The sequence below is a fragment of the Amphiura filiformis genome, chromosome 2, assembly GCF_039555335.1.
Source record: "Amphiura filiformis chromosome 2, Afil_fr2py, whole genome shotgun sequence".
Taxonomy (NCBI): Eukaryota; Metazoa; Echinodermata; class Ophiuroidea; order Amphilepidida; family Amphiuridae; genus Amphiura; species Amphiura filiformis.
In genome coordinates, this window is record NC_092629.1 from 58,037,416 (window position 1) to 58,063,944 (window position 26,529).

Sequence of the window (26,529 nt, forward strand, 5' to 3'; positions counted from 1 at the left end):
ATAGGCCTATAGCTACTTTCGATAAAAATCAATTTCTGTATCAGCCTATGCGTGGAGTGAAATGCGCAATTTCGTTACATCTCTCTTCCTCTGTCTGCCACTCTTATATCGCCATTGGGCTATTCCAGAAAATAGATGCACACCCCTATAGAGGAGTTCGGATATCCGGACTTTTGTCCAGTCGTGACTGTTGGAAATCCAGACTTTTAAAGTGCCCAAAGGCAAAAAAATCCGACAGAAAAATAGTTCAAAATCAGAAATCTGCAATTTGAGAGCTCATTTTCAACATTTCCGTGATTTTTCCTGCATTTGATTGGATTTCCAAGCTTTTTCCAGCAACATTGGCAACTGGAATTCCAGTCGTTTTCAGAAAGCAGACTTGGAAATCCAGACATTTCTTAGATTGAAAAGTTACTCCTCTATAGGGGGTGTGCACCTATTTTCTGGAATAGCCCATTCCATTGTCTCTCCTTTCTCTCTCCCGCTCTCTTTATCAATCTCTCTAGTTGTCTCATAAGCTCTAGCCCTCTTCTTCTCACTCTTTCTATGGATAAATCATATGAAAATAAGCTCATATTTTGATATTTCCCTTCTATCCAGATATAATCTGACCACAGAAAGAAATCACCAGTGAGGGGGAGGGGTACCTTTCATCAGGAAGGACCCTCCCCTTCCCCTGCTGCTCTGGTATCATCCAGCTATAGAAACTTTAATATAGGTGAGTATTGTTATAGACATAATAATAAGCTATACGACCGCCGCGGCGGTCGGTACATTTTGTGACGTGTGCTATATCGCTCTGTACTACAGTATTAGTTTGGGTTTAAGGCGTACAACATGTTTGGTTTGTTACAAGTTTGATCAATATTTCATATTAAAGTGTATTAAAACTTCCGTATTTAAAACAAATCTTTATCCCGTCATAACTTGCATCACTTAATTTCAGGTTGCTTCAAATAGAACAAAACATGGCTGGTTCGGGCACAGTAGACGATATCCTAATGGACGTGAAAGAGTCATTGGCTTCTGAGCAATTGCCAATTACCTTTATACTGGATGATCTTCAACGTAGTAAAACATTGACAAAGGAAGAGAAAATGGCAATCAAGAAGGAACCGAAGGAAGACAGACTGGATGCATTATTTGACCTCCTTGAAAATAAATCTCCGGAAGGATATGAACCGTTCAGAGAAAGTCTCAAAAACGTGTACCCGACCTGTACAAAACGAATGTCAAACCCATAGAGGACAAATACAACTATAACACCGGTGAGCAAACTTTAACAAACATTTTTAAATGATTTCTGCACAAATGGTAACGTCATTTGATAATAGTGCTTAGACCAAACATTGTTATACTTACAGAAGAAGAAAATCTTGCGAAACGTAAAATGGTAAATCAATCAATCAATCAATTAATCAATCAATCAATTCATCAATCAACCAATTAAGTATTATATCCATAGCCCATTTGAAACGTACAATGGCAAGTATGATCTTACGTTTGTGTTACTTAACCCTTATCCTTAAAGTGCATGTATTACCGCACTGTCGTCTGATTTAAATGCAAATATTTTCCGCATTGTGTTTATTTCAGATACAGTTGATTCAGGTGGACTCCACCAACAAGAGCAACAACCAACCAAACCAGATGGAAAGTCTGAAGTGCCAAAGTCTGTCAAGCCTCAGGTTAAGCCAGAACCCCAGATTGAGCCAGAACCCCAAGCTGAGCAGAAACCCCAAGTTCAGTCGAAACCCCAGGTTAAGCCAAAACCTCAAGTGAAGCCGAAACCCCAGGTTAAGCCGAAACCAACAGTGAAGCCAAAACCTCTGGTGAAGCCAAAACCAGGTGAGGAGTTTTAAGAAAGAGGTTGAAGACATATTTTCGTTCCTTTGCTCGTTCCCCGGCTCCTTACCATGCTTAACTTTCTCTCTCTCTCCAGGTCCGTCGAAGATGCGGCTAGGATGTGGGAAACTTAATAACCGCGTTTTGTTTAAGAAATGCACGTGAACGCGATTTTGAGGCGTTTATCGTTTGTTTTTGTATCTTTGCGTTCATGCACATACCGTAAAACCTCGTCTACAAGCATATAGAGTGCTTCTGATGAAAGCTAAATTAATCCCGGTGTCATTATGGAGTTTGAGCAAATAAATGACAGATCCAAGCATATACGAGCAAGTATTATTGTAAGACCAATATTTTGTACTGGCCTATTTAGTAGTTTCGTATGAACTTAGCTTTCATCAAAAACACTATATATGCTAGACGACGTTTTACGGTTACGTATACTACGGTACTATTTAACAAATTCAAAAATTGTAACCATGGTAACAGTGTGGACCTGAGAATGGATCTAACAATACACGGGGAGAAAGTTATCATAATAATCATTTTGCTCCATTTCCACTAATGTGGGCCAAACTGGACAAGTCTAAAATTGTCTAGTGGTGTGGTTTGAGAAGATATCTGAGAGGATATCGGTTGGGGGGGGTGGATTTGCTATTTAAGTGGACCAGGTAAAGGTACCGAGACCTGTTTCGCTCGGTGATGGGGGCAAGTGCGGGAGAACAGCATGGGCAGTACCGAGGTGGTCAAATGTTATATCATTGGGTAAACCTGGTACAAATAGCCCTTGATATGTGGGGACCATGAAAAAAGCAATGAGGTCGTCAAAGGTCAAGTGCTAAACTAGACGAATCAAAGTGTGTGAAAATATTGGATCCAAAATATAATAATGATAAAATTTGATGCTTTACGCCCACTATTTATTGGTCTCGCTATGAGTTTTAAAATATTGGACTCGATTACGTCTCGTCCAATATTAGCTTGACCAATAAATATGGGCTCAATCGATCCAATTTTATATCAAACTGGGTGTACATCATCCTTGATATGAGGGAAAGGCGGAAAAGGTCAAACTGAGGTCATCCGAGGTCAAAGGTCAAATGGGGGTCAAGTGATAATATTATCTGGCCCGATTTGGCTTAAACTTGGTATAAATCATCCTTCTATGAGGGGAACATGAAAAAATTAATCTGGGTCATTCGAGGTCAAATGGGGCCAAATGTTAATATTATCCCGATTGGATTTAAAATTGGTGCAAATCATCCTTGAAATGAGTGCAACATAAATAAGTCAATCTGAGGTCATCTGAGATCAAAGGTCATCTAGAGGTCAAATGTTAAAGTTTGTTCAATTGGATTAAACATGGAAAACAACTAATTGATAATGAAAAATATGTTTGACGTCAAATGCCATGTAGAAGTCATCAAAGACAGATGCCACCGCCTGAAATTAGTGGCTCTTGAGTCACACTAGCTCTAGTTACAACTCTCGCCGCCAGTTTTCACAGACTCATATTCTGATGTATTCTGTTTTATTATTTTCTTTATTTACCAGTTGCCAGAGAACAATGGGACGTCATGATATCATATAGTTGGGGTCCAGAAGAAGAGGGTTTCCCATGTCAGAAGCGGATGTTGAAACTGAAGGAGCAATTGAGAGATCTAATTTTAGTGTCTGGATGGATGCTCAAAAGATGCGTGAGTAGACTTTAAACGTTATTACAAAGGTACGCTAACAACTCGCTTAGCGGCGACTTCAAAACTCGACCGGCAGTGGAGTTTTGAAGCCGTCCCTTAGGCATGGTTCATTTTCATGTACACAAAAAACGCGCGTGATGAACAAGGCAGTGCCCCGGGCAGTGCCCGGGTAGTCAGTGTTCTACTTTCTCTGTATCTCGTTATTTATCTGGTAGTTATTTGTAATTGCTGTCTTTCAACCATATTATGTATTAATGTTGGCCGATTATCGCATAGAAATGGTAACATTTGTGTCACTAACAGCTAACTAACATGGTTCTAGTGACCAAGTGACATCATTGTACTATGTATAATTTTCAAAAGCAGCAGCATTTTGACCCCAATTCTTTGTACAACTTTTAGATACTGGCTATAGGCGATGCATATGTGATGTAATTGTGCCGTGTAATATGCGGAAGGAGTAGCATATTAGTGAAAATCACAGAAAATTACATTTTCGGCCATAGTGACCTTAGTTTTACCTTTAACATCGAGTTGTTCACATGACATTCGTGCCACCAGTCAATGGTTCTAGGGACTAAAGTGACATCATGTAATTTGCGGAAACAGCAGTATTTTAAAAGTATCTAGTTACATACCGGAAATGATCCTTAAATAACCTTTGACCCCATTACTTTGTACATTGTTTAGACATTGGCTATAGCGGATACACGTGCATGTACAAGTGATATTATTGTGCTATGTAATGTGTGGACGGAGTAGTATTTTTAGTGAAAATTACAAGAAATCACATTTTCGGTCATAGTGACCTTTGTATGACTTTTGACCTCTAGTAGTTCACAAGAATTTTGTGACACTAGCCCATTGTTCCAGGTATTGGGCTACATCCCGGAAATGACTCAAAATGATCTTTGACCCCAATTCTGTGTACGACTTTCAGACACTGGCTATAACCTATGCATGTGTGCAAGTGACGACAGCACGGCGCTATGTAATATGTGGAAGGAATAGCATTTTAGTGAAAATCATGTTTTTGGCCATTGGCAGAAAGTGGATAACCTTTGAACGGAATCTACCCTGACCCAATGGTCATGGTAACCAACTATGGTCAAACTGGCTCAAACCATATTGTGACGATGGCTAGTTATGTTGACAGAAGAATAAAACATGATTGCGCTCAAAGAGCGTGAACCTTAGTAATAGCCAATTGGGCCAGCTACAGCCCACAATGCCTATGAATCGATGACGTCATTGTGCAATGTAATTTGAAGGAGTAGCAGGTACTTTGTTTTTTAATGAACATAACGTGAAATAATATTTTTGGACATAATGGCCTTTGTATGACTTTTGACCTAGAGTTGTTCACGTGACATCTGTGCAAATGATTCTAGAGACCAAAATAATGTCATCATTGTTCTATAATGCAGAAGCAGCAGAATTTTGAATGTATTTGGCTACCGTACCGGAAATAACCGGGAATAACCCTAAATGAACTTTGACCCAATTCATAGTAGAACTGTTATACACTGACTGTAGGTGATGCTTATGTCCAAGTGGCGTCATTGTGCTATGCAATGTGTGGAAGGAGTTGCAATTTAGTGGAAATTACAAGAAATCGCATTTTCGGCCATAGTGATCTTTTTATGACGTTTGACCTCGAGATGTGCGCATGACATTTGTGCCAGCAGCGTGCAGCCAGTGGCTCTAGTTGTCCTATGTAATTTGCGGAAGCAGCAGCATATTGAAGGTTTTTAGTAGCGAAATAATAATGAATTTGTTATGAAATTTTTGTTCATCAGGAGGCAACATGGACGAAAAAATGGCGACAGCTATAGAGCGATCCTCAGTAATTCTACTGTGCTATTCTGAAAAATATCAACACAGTAAAAACTGTAAAAAAGGTATGCCCTTCTTGATTGTGAACTGGTATATTATTAGCCCTGAATAACATGCTTAGGGAACTTTTATCTAGAATCTTGTTCATTTTTTCCCTGAATATAGAGGCCTATATTTAAAAATCGGCAACTTCCACTAAAAATAGAATAATATGATATGGAAATTGTGACAAGAGTTTAAAAACGTGGACGGTGACGGTGCAAAACATAACAAAATTGCAGTTCATCCTATGGTAGCATGTGTATATTATACTCTATAATCCGCCGTAGAAGTGACGTCATAATCGGATTAACTGCCATAGCAATAGAGGAATACAATTTTTGAATAGATCGCCCTGCACTGTACTACAAGCAGATTGCACTAATCACCTGTGTATGTCAGCAAACATAGATTGAATACAATACCGCTCTTTTCAAAGATACCTTTCTTTGACATCGATGGTTCAATGCATCGGTACCGCGTGAACGTTGTAGTGCAGGGCGATATTGTCAAAGTTAATCCGATTAACTACGTCACTTCTACGGTGAATAGTCTATGCTGTTCGTGATAGTACTATAATGTTGCTTCAAATTATATCTGATTTTTTTTCTCATATTATACTTTTTTTACCTCAAATTTCCGTTTATTATGCTCACAATGTCACCTATTATGTGAAATGACCTTGATTCATTCAGATCAAATTCAAAAGCAAGGAGCAAAACAATAAACAGGGGACACGTTAAAGCTTCATAACATTGCAACCACATTACGACAACTTAATTAGTTGTATAGTTATAGGCCTAATACTTATTATTTCGATACTTATTCCCACAGAAGCACAGTATGCAGACCATCTAAACAAGGATTTAGTCGTTTTGAAATTCGATGCTCATAGGCCTTCGGATTGGTTAGGTATTATGATCTGCAAGGAGATATATTATGATGTAACAACAGAAGAGGCCATGATGCAAAACCTGCCTGAAATCAAAAAGGCTATTGATGAAAAGCTCTCTTCAAAGGGTAAGTGCAGTTGTATAATGCTGAACCGTTAAGGTTAGGATAGATCATACCCAGCAAACACTAAACGTTTTCGACTTCATTTGCAAAAGGTTGCCAGAAAACGTTTAAATGTCGGGACAAATGACGTTTAAATGTCGGGATAAAGGACATATAAAGTGTATAAAACGTTTTCATAACATTCACAAACATTTGTTGATAACCTACCGCAAATATTCTAACATAATTTTAGGTGATGCATATCAATTTGTAAGTGCTCTTTAGCAAAGTCATAGTTCATTGAATTTACAACCGTATGACAAAACTGGCGAAAATAGTAGCTTTTTGCTCAAGATTTGCAATTTAAAGAGAGCTGGCCATTGCTCATTCTAGTGAATCTAGTATATGGACAATATAAGTGTGCTTTTTCATTTAATGACATAAAATTTGAAAAATATTGTAAGTAACACTTGAGGTTTTGACTTTCAAAACCTACATTTTGTGCTTGGATAGGTATGAGTTTTCAACAGATTTACCACATTCGCCTTGTTATAACATTGAATTGCATTAACTGTTGACCTAGTGACGAGTTGTGTTTTTAGGGGAAGTGTTAGCTGATTGGATGAAGGGAACACTTGAGGTTTCGACAAAAACTAATCAAAGAGGCCCATTTTTCAGCTAGAAGCTCCACAGCTCCTGCGATGCTATGCACTTAACCGTGTAGTGTAATCAAAGACTGTGTGGAGATAATTCACTGCTTGCCTATGAGAGCTCTTAGACGAAAATGTGTGCTCAGGTGTATCGAGGTGGAAACTTTGCCCATGATGGTTTATAAGAGAATCGATCTGTATAGAAACCTTTCCATATGACAAAATATTTGGTAAAAAATGTTTGCAAAAAATATTTTACAATAACATATTGAAGACATTTAAGAAATATTGTTGCAGTGTGTTTTCATACAAAACATTTCAAAACGTTTTCATGACCTTTATAATACCCACCATTTAATGTTATAAACGTTTTTATCCCAACCAATACCCCGAATATAACGTGTTTAAAACGTTATAAAAACGTTTTTGTGTTTGCTGGGAATAGGGTTAGAGCCTGATATCCCGGGGTGGCATGCACGTGTCCCACATAATAGGCCTACGCGACGTGCCGCGGCGATGAACCGGGGAGGTCTCGTGAAAAGCTAATTTGCTTTTATTTTTACTGCTGCTGCTATGATCAATGGATCTAATGCAGATCTGGATCTAATAGGTCTACAGGATAATTATAATTTATTTTTGACAGGGGCGTGTAGCCAGCTTTTTTGGTCGGGGGGGCAATATAAAATTACAGTTGCATCATACAATACATCATAGAGACTGTATGTCTTCGAGCTTCTAAAAGGCTTTATTGGGATGATGTGCGCACGTAGCGCGCAAAAATTTGGTATTTTACACTATTTTCGCCCATTATCAGGATGGAAATGGGCTTTATCTTTACTTAATTTATTTTTGACAGGGGTGTAGCCAGCTTTTTTGGTCAGGGGGAGCAAAATAAAAATTTCCGGGCACAGACGAAAAAATTACAGTTGCATCATACAATACATAGAGACTGTATTGGGATGGTGTGCGCGCGTCAGAGGAGCACTCTGCGACCCCGACTGCGACCCATCTTTAGTCCAGCCTTATATTCAGCTGATATTAGAGATATTATCGGAGACGTGCCTAGAATAACATAAGCGGCCAAAAGCGGCCCATGTGATCAGGTCTGGTGGTACTAGCTAAAACATGTAAAATGGTTCATTTTATTTTGCAAAGTGGAATTAATGCAATGGTCTTTCTATTATTTATACACAGCAACACAACAGGTGCCACGCCCACACGCGCCTCCATCATCCCACAAACATGACGGTAAGTACCGGGGTAATTCCCTGTGAAATTATGAAAATAATACTTCTTATTATATGGGCTCATCTGGAATATTATTTTACGCCATTCGACCAACGTTTTCGACTAGCGCCGTCCTATGCCATTCGATAAGAAGGGTTAAAGAGTTTGAGCTTGTGATACAGAATGCAGATCCGTCGGATAACGCTTTTTCAATGGGAAATGAACTTTGCTGCTTGGATGATGAGGTTAGGATTACTGGGTTAGAGGGTTAGAGTTCCGTATTGAAAAGCGTGTTCCGACGGATCTGCACTCGACCGGCCTCGATAGAGTTGCTAACAAATTAATTCCTAATAAAATAATGTCAGTAATTGACTTATTATATGAGGACGAGAGTAAACATATGGAACGTGTATTAGAAATCTTTCAGATCAATTTATATGTAGTTATATATATGCAATATTTGTTTTAGGCGCAATGAATTAGAGTCGAATAACGTTAACATTCCAGATGAGCACATATTTTAGTGCTTATAAGCTCAAACACTAACCTTCCGACCTTCTCCGATCCATTCAAATACCCTTGTGACATTACTTCGCTACCAAATTAAGTCGTAATAAAATATTTTTATTAATTGACTTCCGATTGATATTAGAAATATCTCAGCTCTCAGGTCAGCAATACATCTCCCTCCGGCTCTCCCTCTCCTTAAGTCCGACGAGTAGGACCTGTTTTTTCTTGTTTATCAGACCAGGAAAGGAGAACCAAATCCGACTCCCAGTGGGGTACCCACTCAGGCTGCTCCCAAAATGACCAAAGTCGTCTTTGGCGAAAATTGTGACCGAGCAAAACGACTCAGACATTTTTTTTTTCGAGTATCCCCGTCTCTCAAAAATCTGGATACGCCCCTCCCTGTCTCCCTCATTTCTCGCACTGTCGTATTAAAGCCTATAACCAAAAACAATGGTACTTATTATAAACAGTCACTGTTTCATCATTTTTGAGAAATATATAGCGGTATATTGTACTTATTTCTATTTTTATTTTATTTTTTTGCACTTCAGATTTGATACAAAAAATAGCCGAAGACTTGAAAGAAACATACGAGAGCACTTATTGTAAGAAGCAAATTTGCCCCTTGAAACCTAACGAATGGATGGACCTGGATGACATCTATGTACCAATGACAATTGACGATACCTTGCCCGGAGAGTTTACAATTAAAGAGCGTATGAAATCTTATGCGGATATCCTGAAAAGAAACCAGGATGGCCGTCGATTTCTTTTAGTAGGCGATCCGGGACGAGGGAAGTCCGTTTTTTGTGCCAAGATAGCATACGACTGGTGCAAGAAAAACCCATTATCGGCAATGAAGCATACTAAACTCTTATTCATCCTTCAGTTGGGGTTGATAGATCATACAACCAATCTAGAAGATGCAATTCGAGAACAGTTGCTGAGTACTAGTATTGCCATCGATAATGACACTCTGCGCCAGATCACCAGCGAATGCAAGGAATCTTGTTTGATTGTCTTGGATTCGTTTGATGAAACAGAAATGGATATCTTGGCGAAGAAGCAAAACAATGGAAACATTGTAGAAGTCATTAGGTACAAGCATCTTAGAGGATGTCGCGTTCTTATTACAACACGACCTTGGCGGGAGGGTGAAATAATCAACCAATACGGCTCGAAGTATAAAAGGCTTCAGCTAAAACCATTAAGCAAGTCTGATGTACTCGACCTTGTGGGAAATTATTTCAACCGCTCCAAAGATGATCTTGCAGCACCTGGTCTATCCAAGTTGGGCAAACGTCTGTCACAGTGTATACAAAGAAATGAGATTGTCATTGACCTTAGTACCCCAATGCTGGTCATTTTAGTGTGCAGCCTCTTCGAAGGAAGTCGCGGGAGAAAAATTCCCAACAGATTGGGAGAATTGTACCATTCAGTTCTTTCCATGCTGGGTAAAAGCAAACTTTCTTCTCCCGCAAGTGTGGTAAGTACTAATTTGAAAGTGAATGACTTATGTGACCTTGAAATGACCTTATTAGATTTGCTTCACTTATTGCTCATCATTTCTACCAAGTTTAATTACAATCCTACAATATGTTCCTTTTTTTACTTGAGATGATTCCTGATGACCTTGAAATGACGTTTTGGCTTTACATGGTTAATATGAACTTGACCCAAATGACCTTTTAAGAGTGATTATTACTTTCCTGAAATTTCAAGAACATACAATAATGCCTGCCTTATTTGACCTTAAATGACCTCAGATTAACAATGTACAAATGATCTGAATGTTATCTGAACGAATCCAACGAGGCAAATGATGGTCAGGATTCATTTGGCCATTACTGTGTCCCCTCCGCACCAAATTGGTGTTGTGACTGCCTAATTGGGTGCATTAAAGCCGCATAAAAATCGATGTTATATTGTATTGTGCGGTGCTCTAAACTTTCATCATTCTTTTGCCTACGTGTAACACGGGTGATGTGATGGAATGCAAATTAAAATCCCCGCCCAGGCCGCATCATTTCACATTTTAGGTGGAATGGAGCCGACGCATCGTCGTCCCCGTCGCGAGGGACCCAGATGCATGAATTGGATTCGTTTATAGCTATTTTATTTGACCTCTATAATGACTAGGTCAAATGTCGTATTTTAAGTTAAGGAGGACCTATGCAGGTGACATTTTTAAATAGACTTATTAAAATAAAAAGTGTGTCTTGTTATGTATTCATATAATCCGAAAGAACGTTCTCAAAATTATGTTTTATGCGAGTCGATATGTATATGCAAATGAGGTGAGGTTAAAGGTCAAAAGAGTTAAGACACGAGGGAAAATGTGAATCCCCCCAACAAATGTGTACTTAAGGAGATCATTATTTTTATTTGTTATCTAGATATGTCGACGCAGTTAATTTTCTATGTTTTAATATAGCTTTGTAACTTATTAAATGCAGACTTCTCAAATATTTGTGCTTTGTGTTGCCATAGAAACTAATTATTAAACAAATTGAATTGTTTTCTCTGGATTTGAAGTCAACACCTCATAAATCAAAACGTGAACCACGTATAAACATCTGTGCCGAATTTCATGCCCATAGACCCAGGGAAAGTGGAAAAGTTTTTGAGGCAAAATTCCGACATGGCTGAGTTTTCATTTTGAGATGGCATTTTTAGTCTAGAAACACTAAATTATTTTTTATCCATGTTTTTGGGAAAATGTTATTGTAACATATTGATATTTATGTTGGATTATATGTTGCCTGAATTACTGTTAAATATCAAAAATATCAATTTTTAATCATTTGCCATAAAATGTGTATTATATCGCGAATTTCACAAAATCAAAATTATTTGATATCAGAAGGACATTCTTCGTATTTAGAATGCAATTCGATATGTCTGATGTGCTCTATTAAGTCCCACAACAAAATACTGCCCAAACGTTCATACCCCATCCCTTTAGAGCTCTCTAACCCACCTTTGCATGGTATTTTTGTGGGACCTGAGAGCATATCAGACAAACCAATTGTATCTAAATACCCGGGCTAAATACGCGGAATGTCCTTCTGACAATGTCTGATATCAAATAATTTTGATTTGATTTTAATTCGTGATATAATACAAATTTATGGCAAATTAAATATTAAAAATTGACGCTGGAAGTATAAACTTTATCAATCTAATGCTATATGGGCCTACTTAAAGTGTACATGTAGCTGGAAGGAAAAGCCGACCATCATTGACCTTTCGTATTAATACATGAAGTTTCATGAAGTTTATTGAGTGTTTATCCCTTAAACACTCTATACTTATAGGCCTACTTGGCTCAAATTACCTCCAAACCTCGTTGAAGACCTAATTTTTTTTAAGTCTTTTGGAAAACTTCATGTAGGCCTATAGGCCTATCTCCAATACAAAAAGCCGGGACAAAAGGTTAACATTTTCAATTATTGTTCCTTATGATTAGAAGTCAAGTTAATATCATATTGGCCCGGGGGTCACTCCCATTGTGGCCTGTACACCATCCGCGATAATGAAAACGCGTAAAAGGGTTGTTTTTCGTGGGTAGGCACGATCCGCGCGTATCGCGTTTAGGGTGTCAAAAACATGAAAAATTGGAAAAAAGGGTAGCAAAATTGCAATTTCTAAATACGCGGAAATGAAATTTAGGGTATGAAATTTGATGCAAGGAATGAAATTCCTGTTTAGGGTGTCGTTTTAGCCAAGGGTTAAATCCTTGTTTGGGGTGCTTTTCAAAAGTTGATTATCGCGGATGGTGTACAGGCCACAATGGGAGTGACCCCCCCGGGCATATTGGTCATCCGCTGCTTTTATTTTCCATCATCACGATCTTCTTTTTCATTTCCTTTCTAGTTTTATACCTTCCCCCACCCACCCCGCGGGATTTGACTTTGATTGTCAGCCCCACCCACCCCCCTTTTTTTTTTCTCTCAAACACAGCGGCGTAGAAAGCGTTAGAAGGGAAGGGGTTGGTGCAGAGCCACATACATTTTCAGGAACAAAATGAGAGAAGACTTTTGGCAAAGGACAAGACAAGCTGGAACAGAAAAATAACCTAACCATATTACCGGTATATAGGCCTACGTGTTTTATACCACGTGGTTGGGTGTCTGAAAAACGTGGCAGGAAAAAAAGGGTCATGTCTGCGTTTACAAAAAACGGGGCGCGTCTTCGTTTTGTAAAAAACACGTGACACATTTTGTCGGATCCCCGTTTGCCAGATACCCTAGGAAAACTTGGCAAACACAAAAAGCTGTACGCGTGTTTCGAGCTGTTATACGTATGCAGGCAAAATTAGAAGTGATCATTTATTTTATTTTTTTTATATTTTTTTTTATTCATCTGGCAATTAACAACAAAATTGAGACAAAACAACAAATTGGGTCTACTGAGCTGCCGGGGAACACTGAAAGCACAAAAGAGCACTGTCACCATAAGGCGCAGCGCTCCCAACTCAGCAGACCACACACATACAAATCATATTGGAAAAAAAAATACAAAAAGGCATCAATACAAATTAATCATCATGCTCCATATAGTGAGATTTGAGTTGAGATTTAAAAGTAGACTTGCTACAGGTGAGATACGAGTCTCTGATATCGGATGGAATTGAAGACCATAACACTGGGAAATTAACTAAAAGACAGTTTTTGTAAGCATCTGTTTTAGGAGTGATTGATTGTTTAAAATTAAAGCTTCATGTCTCGTATTAACACACCACCTGGAAAAAAGAAAGGGATTGGCATTAGTATGACATGAACAAGCGAATGAAACAGACAAATAAGTCCTTCTAGTTTTCAAAGTTGTGAGATTTAGAGTTCTGAGTCTGTCCTCGTATGATTGATCCCCCCTACGTTGACAAAGAATTGACCTAGTAGCACGATGCTGTATTTGTTCCAATTTATCAATATTACATTTCTTGCAAACATTCCAAACAGGCGAGCAGTAATCTAGTATTGGCAAAATGAGCGACTGGTAAAGAGTAGAACATAGGAGTTCTTACTTCCCGCGACAATTCTGGTAAAACCAAATAATTTATTGCACTTTTTGACAATGTTGTTGACGTGACAATTCCACGAAAGATCACTGGAGACTGTTACACCTAGGAGACGAAGGTTATCAGTAGTAGCAAGACTAGTGTTATTGACGTGGTAGACAGGAACAGGTTTGTTTTTGCGCCTGCTTATGCACATGACTTGGCATTTAGATGGGTTAAATTGAAGAGCGTTATTGTTTGACCACCAGTTTAATTTGTCCAGATCAGATTGCAATATAGTAATATCCGTGTCATCTTTAATGATCCTAAAATGAACGTGTCATCAGCATAAGCGTACATGGGAGACTGAAGATGAAGATGAAGATCGTTAACGTATATATTAAACAAAAGTGGGCCCAAAACAGATCCCTGAGGGACCCCAGATAATACATTGGTCCACTCAGAACTAGCACCGCAAGGGGCTGTGCAATAATTATGAGCCCTGGGGAGGGTAAAATTGGGGGGCAAGAAAGTTTTGGCAAGCCGAAAGGGGGGCAAGCAATTTTGGCAAGCCGAGAGGCGGGCAAGCGATTTTTGGCACGCATTCATGGGCGCCTTTTTAATAAAACGCTCTAAAAAGGCTTAGGAAAACAGTACGGAAATGCTTTATAAATATGCAAATTTTCCTGCTCGCTGCGCTCGCAACATACTTCTAGACCATTTAAGGTTTGCAATTTGGGATCCCAAAAATGGGGGGGGGGGGGAAAGAATTTTTGGCGGGCCGAGAGGAGGGGCAAGCGATTTTGGCGGGCCGAGAGGGGGGCAAGCGATTTTGGCGAGCCGTTTGAAATTTTACCCCCGGGGGCTAATAATTATTGCACAGCCCAAAAAAGGGGTCATTCGGTAGAAAATTTTATTTCTTATTCCATATTCTCAATACAAATTTGCTAAATAAGAGAATTTGAAAGTTTACGCATATTCGTGGTATTTTGATGATGCAATTCTAGAAAAAAGGGGTCATTGGGTAGCCGCGACCAAAAAGGGGGCGGGTCATTGGGTAGCCGCACCATAAAAAGGGGGGTCATCGGGTATGACTTTTAAAAAAGGGGGTCATTGGGTATAGTCGACCTCAAAAGAGGTGCCTATTGACAGGCACATACCCGTCACTTCTAAATTTGAGTGCCCCCCCCCCCGGCCCCGGGATGTGCATAACACAGTGGCGTGCGGGCAGTCGTGACATATTAACCGACACGACTCACGTTCGAATGAGTGGCTCGCATTGGCGATACAATTATGTACTGGTATTAAATAGCGATTTCCTTTGTATTGCCTCGTCTGTTTGAGTCCAAATTAAAAGAGGACTAGACATACAGTGAAAACTAACATTTTGTACCAAAAAAAATACAATTCTATTTCTTATAGAAATGTTATAATATGACTTTAACAAATCAGCGAGGAAGCAAATGTGGCTTTGCTCCCCCTCCCCCCCCCTCCCTATATGACAAGAGCAGCCTTAGACTGAAGGGTAAACACTAACACCACTTTATTCGTGCATTCATTCATTTTTTTCCTGCCCCTTGCCCCCCTCCCCCGGTTCCGCCACTGCAATGTAGGCCTATACTTCCTTTTAATGTCTCGCTCACTTTGGTTGTTGATATTTATAACAAAAAAGACATTTCAAATTCAGCCAAGAAATAACGCTCGCAGAAAATGCAAATCAATTTCATTTAGGCCTGTCGGCATTCGGCATAATTTTTCTAATAATAGGAGCCTACTAAATCGCGCTCGCAGAAGCTGCAAATCAATTTCATTAAGCGGCATAGGCCTACATATTTCATTTTAGGGTCGTTCTCCTCTAAATGCGCCTACTTACAGTCACTCGACTTCTCTAGCTCTGGGTCACACGTAACGGAGTTCCGTATTTTGTTTCTCAGTTGTTGAAAATTGACATTCCTTTAAGGGAAGGGGTATGAACGTTTGGACAGTATTTATTTTGGGACATTAGAGCACATCAGACATATCAAATTGCATTCTGAATACAAAGAATGTCCTTCTGATATCAAGTAATTTTGATTTTTTTTTAAATTCGCAATTTAATACACATTTTATGGCAAATCATTAAAATTGATATTTTTGATATTTAACAGTACTCAAGTAAACTTTATAAATCTGATGATTTATACTTAAAGTGTATGTAGGTGGGATGAAAAGCCGACGATCAATTGAAAATTTTGACCTTTCGTATTGTAGATATGGATTTATTTTCCCAAAACACCAACAAAAATTTGGTCTTTTTGGGAAAAAAATCCATATCTTCAATATTAAAGTTCAACATTTTCAATTGACCATCGGCTTTTCCTCCTAGCTACATACACTTTAAGAATATATCATTAGATTTATATAATTTACTTCGAGGACTGTTATATATCAAAAATTTGAAAAATATCAAATTTTTATAATTTGTCATAAAATTTGTATTATATTGTGATTTTCAAAAAATGAAAATTATTTGATATCAGAAAGACATGCTTCGTATTCAGAATGCAATTCGATATAGGTCTGAGGTGCTCTCATGTCCCACAAAAAATACTGTCGAAACGCAATAAACGCTCATTCTAGATCCCTTAATATCTTAAAACATCAAAATATTGACAATTTTTAGGTCTTAGGCCTATGGGGTAAAAGTGTACCGTATATCTCCAATGGTCAAAATTTTCAAAAGATGATGGACGGCTTTTCCTCCCAGATACACTTTAAGTAGGCCTACATTATCTACATATCATTAGATTTACTTCAAGGACTGTTAATTATCAAAATATAAAATAAATATTAATTTCTCATTAGGCCTATTTGCCATAAAAATTTGTAGGCCTATTACCCAGCAAACACAAAACGTTTTCGACATCATTCGCAAAATGTTAAAAAAGGTTGTCAGAAAACGTTTAAATGTCGGATTATAGAAAGGGTACATTAATGGTATAAAACGTTTTCATAACATTAAATAACATTTGTTGGTAATTTACTGCACAGCAAACACAAATGTTTTACAGAAAACATTTAAATGTCGGTTTATATAAAGAGTATAAAAACGTTTTAATAACATTCCAAAAACATTTTTGAAAACTTGGTACAAATCATTCTAAACAGAATGTTATTTTGGGGTTGAAAAAATATTTTGCAAAAAATGTTTGCCCAAAATATTTACAATAACGTTTTTAAAATGTTTTCAAGACCTTTATATAACCCGACATTTAAATGTTATTAAAAACGTTTTGTAAAAAACATTTTAAGAACATTTCTGTGTTTGTTGGGTGCAAATATTTTAACATAGTTGTTATTTAAGTGTTGACAAAATACTTAGCCAAAAATGTTTGCAAAAATAGTTTACAATGACATTTCGAAAACATTTTAATAAATATTGTTGTAGTGTGTTTTCATACAAAACGTTGATTTCATGACCTTTATATAACCCGACATTTTAATGTTATTAAAACGTTTTTACCTAAACCAAAACCCAAAATATAACTTATTTATCGCGAATTTCACAAATCATTTTTAATATCAGAAGGACATTCCTCGTATTCGGAATGCAATACGATATGTCTGATGTGCTCTCACGTCCCACCAAAAACTGTGCAAACGTTGCTATCCGATCCTTTAAGAAAAAGGTGATAAATTAAAACTGCTAAATGAAATTATAATGATATGGATAAGACTCTTGATATGGATAGGCCTCTACACCGCAAAAAATGTCTTAAGCAACTCGATTTGTTTAAGTGTCAAATTTAGGCCCTGCACTATTATAGGCCTACTGAAAAACCCGAACATTTGAAAAATATGTTTGGCTGTGTATAGGTTTTTGTCTAGGCCTAAATATTAGGTCTACTCATCACGTCCATTATTTTCCATCTTTGCAATGCGCTCTTAACAATTAGGCCTACTTGAAAAACGAGTACCGTAAAATGGGGTAACTTTGGGCACTTTTCAGAGTTTTTAAACCACTGCTTCCAAACAAAACCAATTATATTTCTAATTAACTCTTTTTTGTGACATTAGGGTTCCCTTCTACACCTTGAAGTTGAAAAAGATTTTTTAATAATTTTGTAAGGGTGCCCTAGGGGTTCAAAATGACCTGACCAAAGTTACCCCGCCTTTGGGGCAACTTTGGTCACAGTATTACATTCCATGAAGGAAAAAAAATCAAAAAAATTGATCTTCGCTGAATATGGGCAAGTTGTTGTTTTTTGTGACATTTGACACCTTGCAAAATTAATCAAACACATATCCTTGCTCACAAATATCGATTTTTATTATTTTCTGAAAAAAATGTAAAAAAATGCTGATTTTTTTCAAAAATCTCGCTTTTTTCGTAAATTTCAAGGAAATTACACATGAGCGACTATTATTTCTTCCAAACATAGGCCTATTTCTTAACAAATTGACACCAAATATGACTAAAAACAATATTGCTGTACGAAAATATGACCATTTAAAAAATATATTTGACCGACCAAAGTTACCCTGCTGACCGAAGTTACCCCATTTTACGGTAGGCCTACTTTGTAAAACAAATTATCCCCATCTGCTATTTTGTTACCATGCTTTTTAATTGGAATCCTTTGTAAGTTAGGGAGTGTTCATAAATACTTTGGTGAGGGGGTGGAAAAGTTGGAACCTCCAACATCAATTTTTTGATCCCCTAAAAGGGTGGATTTTACCCCCCCGTTTATGTCCTTAAAAAGAAACCAAACATAGGCCTATATGTTATTAACTCACTCATGACCATTTAGGCCTAGGCCTACTCATTGGAGTTACATGATAGGCCAACATGATCCACATCTATTGTATTTTTAAAAAGTGCGCAAATTTTGTTGATTTGAAGCTTGAGAGTAGGCCTACACATTAACATCCATGCGCACGGAGTGCTCAAAATTTTTGGAATGTGCAACATGCCTTGTCGTACATTTTACCCCATAGGCCTACTTTAGGCCTAACCCTCAATTTTTTTGATCACCCGACTGAATTTTCTTTTGATCCTCCCATTTTAGGACCCAATTTTGTTTTTATCCCCCTATATTTTCCACCCCACCCCCCCCCCCCAAGTATTTATGAACACTTCCTAAGGCTTCTTGGTTCCCAACCCTAGAAATGTAAAATTACTAATAGGACACTCATTTCTCATCTTTCACATTTTATTTCTAATTTATTGACAGGGCAGGGGAATAAACACTTCTCAGGGACTTCTCAATTAAACCAATCACAAAATAATTACTTCATACCTTGCACGCGATAGTGGACTCTGTGTTTCAGGCACACCGTTTCAAAACACGTAATAGCGCCCTCGTTTTTTAACTGGAATAATTTTATCATAAACTCACCGCTAAATCATGTAAATTGACATTGGCCAATGAATGGGTGTTTTAACATTGCTGGTGGAAGAAAGACATCCGTTTACACCAAAATAACCGATTTATGAAGTGAAGTCAGCTGTCTAAGGATTTAAAACTAAGTTTAATATATTACTTTATTAGCGTATATTTTGCGCTGTTCATAAGACTCATCAATCTTGATCATGGTGACATACATGCATGCATAGGCCCGGCACAACATGCATGCATGCGACTGTCGCTTGGACTTGGTTGGTATACCCAGCAGACGTTGGCCTAGCCCTAGACGGCCCACTCATCAAAACAAAATTGACTAATATAATTAAATGAGGTCTAATATGAATTACGCATTATAAAATATGATTGTGTAAGGTAGGCTTTTTGCAATCATAGTCATGATAGTGTCAAATAATTGGGTACTGATAAACATTAATATTAATTTTATCAGTCATTGCATTGACTGTCAGTAGGCCTAATTATTTTAATATTCTATTTGATTATTTAGCCGTTGTTTGTTGTTTGACTTGCGCAACAAAAACTGAATGATTTTTGCCAATTATATTTAAGGCCAATTAGCCGAACAAATTATAGCTAATTTTGCTAGGCCTTGGCATCACTCATACAGTCATACTCATCATTTTTTGCACAACATGCATAGCTAAGCCTATATGCCTTAACTTAGGCTAGGCCCTATACAATCATGATTATAATACTAGGCCTATACAAATATGTAAAGCTGAATTTATACTCCATCACTGAGCGATGAGCAATTGATATCTGACCGATGAGGTTGCGCGCTTTTTTCAACGCAACAAAAAGCGACATAACTCATTGGCTAGAAGCAATTGCTCATCGCACAGCGATGGCGTATAAATTCAGCTAAAGTGTTCACGGCTTAAATAACAAACCAAATATGTTTCGCAGGCTGCATACTTTTATGCCTATTGAGAAATAAAATGTTAATGTACTGGTTTACTCATGAACTTTTCCACTTTTTTCTCTTAATTTCTACAGGAAGATCTCATCGACAAGCTTGGCGAGGTTGCTGTTAAAGGGCTGACCCCAGGATACACTAACCTTGTGTTTGGGGAAACAGATTTCCCTGGTTCTGTTTTCTCTGTTGCAAGCGAAATTGGTGTGCTTACTGAAAAGCACCAAACTGGTAAGTGGCAATTTTTCCACAAATCGGTACAAGAGTTTTGTGCAGGGTATTTTCTCTCCAAACGTGGAGAAGAGTTAGACTTATATCTGAAAGATATTGAGTCCCCAAAAAATGCCCTGAGCATAGCACTTGTGCTGATGTTTGCTGCGCAATGTGTGCCAGCTGCACACAAAATTGTGGAAAAATTGGTCACAATCTTTGGTGACATGGATTCTGACAGGTTTTACTCGGAACAGTTGCCATTTAACGAGACTCGACCAATTCAAGAATTAATTGAATTGTGCCTGGTATGCAACTCTGAAGCCCAGAGTGATAGGCCTAATATAGACTTGCAAAGTTTATTTCCCTCAGGCAAGGTCTTGTTTCATGGCATCACTACTAAGGCTGCAAATGCATTAGGCTACCTAATGCAAAGTAGTAACAAGCCAGAATTTAGTGATATCGTGTTGCGTCCAATTGCGCATGCAACAGATCCAACAGTTCAGTTCGGTGCAACCCGTGATATGTGGGTATCAAAACAGCAAGAAATTAATGCCATTTCTGATGATAAAATTGAAGAAATCAAACAAAGATTTCTTGCTGTTAATCCAAACACAAGTGCTGACATCCTGAGGCGAAGCCCTGCAGCTATAGCAGCATACATCAGCTGTATCCAAGCCAGCGAGGGCCTACCAAGCACATCAGAAACTGATGTGTCTGGTATATTCAATAACATCCACTATGTCCAATTGGAGGTCCTCGATGTTGACTTCTTCCCACTGCATGACAACTTTGATATAATGTGTAAGAACATTGAGGAGGGTCATTTGTCTTCACTAAGGTGGCTATATGCAACATCAACTGCACCTAGTGGAGAACAAATGACCAAGCTTGCTCAAAATGTCCACAAAATGCCATCACTGGAGCTCCTCACTATCTCACAAAATCCAATCGAGGCTGGGAAAACTATTCCTGCCTTATGTGAACATATCAAGGAATGTACGGAACTGTACACGTTGTATGCATCCAACATGAATGCACCAGCAAACGATATGTTGACATTGGCAGAGAATATCCCAGCCAATCTTACACAGTTGTATATCGAAGGTAATGAGATGGATGATGCAGTAGCAGTATGTCTTACCAACTCATTACCATCTGCAATGACTGCTCTGACTATCAGTGTGTCTGGTATGAGTATGAGTCAACATGACGCTCTACTTGAGTCTATTCATACCAGACTCACGAGTCTAAAGTATCTGCGTGTATATGATAGCAGTTACCGGTACGTGGTGAGTTTGGTGAGACATATGGCCAGCACTTTCATGTCATGCACACAATTAGACCAGCTAGTACTGCGTGCTACTGCCATGACTGCAGACAAGGAAGGAGAAGAAAAGGAGGAAGAAAGGGAGGAGGAGGAAGAAGAACTCGATGTACAGATAATTCCTGACGAGTGTTTTAATAACTTTATCGATGCCTTCAAACAATCCACGAGCATCACGATACTGGCGATGGAAGGCATCAGTTTGACATTGCAACAATTCAGACAGTTATTGGACACTTGCAGACACAAATCTTTGCAGACATTACGGTAAGTTTATACCATTATTTTAGTATTATTTTGTCTCGTATTTTTAAGCTTACCTAATTAAAAAAAATGCCTGGGCCTAGGCTTGAAGCTTTTAGAAATACGTTTCAAAATGAGCAACTTTATTTCAATATGGCTTGTGTTTACAAACAAATACAATGCTTATAATTACTATTAATTGTTTGTCTGTTTGTTTACTGTTTATTTTAACATTTAACCTGTTTATTTTTGGGTAAAAAAGCGTGCATAAATTGGCGTGTTTTGTGGAGATTTTTTTCATGCAAAACAAAATTCAGTGGCGGCGTAGACGTGGTAGACCCTGGCAGCATGCAATGTTTATAATTATTTTTGGCATCAACATCTGAGTGTTTACAAACAAATACAATGCTTATAATCACTATCAATTGTTGATCTGTTTATTTACTGTTTATTTTTACATTTTATCCGTTTATTTTGGGGTAAAAAACGTGCATAAATTGGCGTATTTTGAAGAAGTTTTTAATTTTTTTTCATGAACAAATTCAATGTAAAATCCATGAATGATGCTCGTGGCGTGCAGGGGTGTCTGCATGCAATTATAAATTTATATTTTTGGCTTCAACACCTATCAATGCCTATCTGGCTTTTGTTTACAAACAAGTACATTGCTTTTAATCACCAGCAATTGTATATCTGTTTATTAACTTTTATTTTTACCTTTTATCTGTTTATTTGTGGTAAAAATGCATGCAGAAATTGATGTGTTTTGAAGTGATTTTTTTTTCATGCAAAACAAATTCAATGTATTAAATTATGTTCGTCGTGTAGACCCTGTCCCTGACTGTTTTTGGCATCAGCACCAGCACCCAGTCTAATTAAATTATATAAATTTGGTGAATATTTGAATGAAATAATCAATTATGAAATTTCATTTTTATGGAATATGTAAATCTTTGCAGGAATTATGGCAAGTTTATAAAAACCGTTTTTATACCATAATATATTTTTCAAGGTAGGCCTACATGTATTTCAAGGTTTTCCCCATAAAATAAAACATAGGACAAACATTTTTGAGGTAATTGAAAGGACGCATGGGTAAAACAACACGCACCAGGGTAAAGTCCGGTTCTTACTCCACATCGCAGAGCGATGCGATGCTATAAAAACTGAAATCTGAAGCCCGGTCCTGACTCCACATCGCAGCGCGATGCGATGCTATAAAAACTGTAATCTGAGCCAGTTTTTTACGAGCTCAGCGGTGAAAATTCTCATCGCGTGGTGGAAATTTCGGTCCGCGATGGAGTTGAACAATGTTCAACTTTTTCTCATCGCGCTGCGATATCGCAGCCGTACACGCTTCTGATTGGCTGTTGGAAAATCAAGGTCGGTAGAATGACGTTAAAAGGAGATGTAGACCCCACATGCTTTTAAAACATTGCAACATCTCGTGATGAAATTAAAATGTACATTTTAATTTCATCACGCGATGCTGCGATATTTGAAAAGCATCGCATCGCGCTGCGAAATGGAGTCAGGATTGGGCTTTAGCCAGGTTTTTACAAGCTTGGCGGTAAAAATTCTCATCGCGCGGTTGAAATTTCGGTCCGCGATGGAGTTGGATTTTGTTCAACTTTATAGCATCGCGCTGCGATATAGCAGCCGTGCACGCTTGTGATTGGCTGCTAGAAAATCAAGGTCGGCAGAATGACCATAAAAGGAGATGCAGACCCCACATGCTTTTAAAAACCTCGCAGCATCGCGCGATGCTGCGAGGTTTTTAAAGCATCGCGATGTGGAGTAAGAATTGGACTTAAGACAATGTGCGTTAGACGTTCTTGCTCAAGGTAATTCTATGCACGTGTGGGTAAACAACGCGCACCGGGGCTTTTTGACGTGCGGCAGGGGGTTTTCAATGCACGTTTGGGTAAAAAAATGTTCCAGGGCTTTTTAATGAGCGACAGGCATTTTGGAGGAACTATCATACTGTATTGGGAGCATGCGTTGGTAAATGACACGCACCAGGGCTTTTTGACTCACAGCAGGCATTTTTAGACGCATGGGTGAGTAAAAAGATGCGTGCCGGTTTTTCTTAAAGTGCGGATGGAGGCAACTTAATATTGGAGGATTATTTCGCTATGCGACCAGCAAACTTTGATTCTGTAGTAACATGTTGTGCTAAAAGTCGCAATTTATCGTTCAATTTTGTGTTCTTGCCAACAAATGCTGGATGTACAATGTATATTCTGCCCCCCCCCATGAGCAACAAAACAGGATAGCGCATTTGCCATGTAGCACTATTAAATATGTATACATAGTGGTGCAATTTTGAGTCGGAAATCTTTAACTATAGGCCTATTATACATTGTAATATCTTTGAGGGCGGCAGACATTTTAGAGGTAAACTCGCGTGGGTTAAACGACATGCGCTGGGTCTTCATGATGTGTGGTATGCATTTATGCGGTAATTGGACGTGCGCGGCAGATAAAACGGCAATTGACTGGGCTTTTGATATGCGGGAGGCTTTTTCGAGGTAATTGGATGCTGTGTGCACCCCTGGGCATTTTGACGCAAGGTAGACATTTTTGAGTATCGATAATTGGATGCACACTGGAGTAAAATGATTCACGCCAGGGCTTTTGGACATGAGTCAGGTATTTGCAAGGAAACTAGATGCACATGTATGTGGGTAAAACGATTCGTGCAGGGGCTTTTTGACATGGGACAGGCATTTTATGCATGCACGGTTAAAACAACATTTTAAATGCCGCACGTCTAGCCTTTTTGACGCACAGCAAGCATTAGCGGGTAGGATGGAGTCACAGGCATATAGTTTGATCAGCTCTTAATTGGCAGGAAATGTTAGGCTTTTACCACTACGCCGAAAAGTAGACCCATGTTAAGAGTGCTATAAGCTCACATCTGGTTTATATTTTGTGTGAAAAGAAAGTAGACAAATAGCACTTGAATCAATAATTTGTGATGCGTCTGGCGAGATGTCGCAAGACAATTCTCAAAATATTTTGATATTAATCCGCGATGTTATAAGGCCCGCCGATTAAGCGCTGATCAAAGTATAGATATTTGTGTCTGCATAGTCATTCTTTTATGTCTGTAAAATATTGCTGCACATGTTTGGATCATAACTACATTTATTTATAAATAGTTTTATTCATAGACATTCTTTCATTCATTTTGTTTTGCAAAATTTCTTACATGTTTTTGCCCATGTATTTATTTGTACTCAGTTATTGGAGCTGGTCAAGACAGCTCTGCTCTATAATACTACTTGCCTTGCAAATTACCCAAGTAATACCATCTGACAACCCAATTCTTGCTTTGTTTCTAATTCAAATTTCCATTACCAATTGACCTAATTAGCACCCCCTACAGAATTGTTTGAGTGACAACTGCAAGTATCCTCTTTCAATGCACCTATACTAAATTCCATTAAATATCTGAATAAGACCTTCTAAATCTCCCAGTTTAGGAATATGATCATTTAGATTTCTGATCCACTGTATTTTGAATGTTTCTACATATCTGTAAATTCCCATAACTTTCACGATTCCATAATTTTAATAAGCACCACCTGAAAATGACTGTATGAAGGCACTGGCAGGGGCACTAATTAGGTCGAAAAGAGTATTTATTTTGTTTTCTATTTATTTGATTCATTATTCATTGGCATATTTACTTACTTGTTTAAAATTCTACAATTTTGGTACTACAGCCATTTTTTTTTCACATTTTTTTTTCACATTTCCTTATTACATTTACTTCAGTTATGACGTTTCCCTTGGCTTTAATTCACCAACTCCTTGAATTATGCATGTGTACATGTATGTATACCCCTTAGGCTTCAATGCAGCCAGCAAAACCTCAACCTCACTTGTACCCTTATCCATATAAGTCTTTATACTTCATTTATATAAAGGACACAGTTTCATAATTCTTATTTGAGATTCCTTGCTACCATTTCACAGGTTTGCGAGATACAGTTTACCAGCAGGTCTTGAAGATGGTGATCTGGATGATGAATTCCTCCTTCTTCAGTAGCATCCTTACACAATAGACAACCAGGTAAGTCAAATGACAAATCATGTACAAAAATGTAATTTGACTTGTGTTAACAGACCCCGAAAACAGACCAGATAAGTGACAGCAGGCAAGTGACTAAGGCAGTCCAATCCATATCTCACCTTAATTAAGAAATATTTTTTGTCAACATTGCTTTTTTTCTGAACATGCTGACGGGCAAAGGAGCTATTTAGTAAACCTATCATCCATAGCTTCACATGGAGTCATTTGTCCACATTATATGCCATAAATGATGACAAATCCCGAGTCTCAAAGCTTCTGAGAAATTGAAAACCTGTGGAATGCTTTTTTTTTTGGTCTGTTTTTATCTATTTTATTATTATTTTTATTTTTATGTATCAGTACAGGCTTTGGGACAAGCAAAGTATCCAATGTCTGTTGCAAATGATGGAATAGTAGACAAATAAAGTCACTGATACAAAATAATTCTTCTCTGTGTTGAAAACTTCAAAACTTGTTGAAAACTTGAAATCAAATAGGAATTTTGTTTTGCCTTTTTTTTTCAATAAAAAAATGAATTTCTTGATTTTCAA

The 26,529-nt window shown here is 38.0% G+C and overlaps 3 protein-coding genes across 10 annotated transcripts in view; all 3 read left to right on the forward strand.

The window, feature by feature from the left end:
- LOC140146443 (uncharacterized) overlaps positions 1 to 26,529 on the forward strand; it is a 122,663-nt gene that overhangs the window by 90,214 nt on the left and 5,920 nt on the right. The gene's annotated exons all lie outside the window — the stretch shown is intronic.
- Positions 1 to 26,529, forward strand: part of LOC140146451 (uncharacterized) — a 79,516-nt gene that overhangs the window by 5,294 nt on the left and 47,693 nt on the right. The window contains exons 4-5 of the mRNA XM_072168310.1: positions 601 to 718; positions 947 to 1,268. The gene's annotated coding sequence lies outside the window, so the exon portion shown is untranslated. The remainder of the gene's footprint in view (positions 1 to 600; positions 719 to 946; positions 1,269 to 26,529) is intronic.
- LOC140171699 (uncharacterized) lies at positions 3,464 to 25,954 on the forward strand. The gene is made up of 7 exons (XM_072194998.1): positions 3,464 to 3,542; positions 5,342 to 5,443; positions 6,252 to 6,437; positions 8,258 to 8,311; positions 9,352 to 10,286; positions 20,201 to 21,921; positions 25,882 to 25,954. The coding sequence occupies exons 1-7, from the start codon at positions 3,464 to 3,466 to the stop codon at positions 25,952 to 25,954; spliced, it is 3,150 nt and encodes a 1,049-aa protein (XP_072051099.1).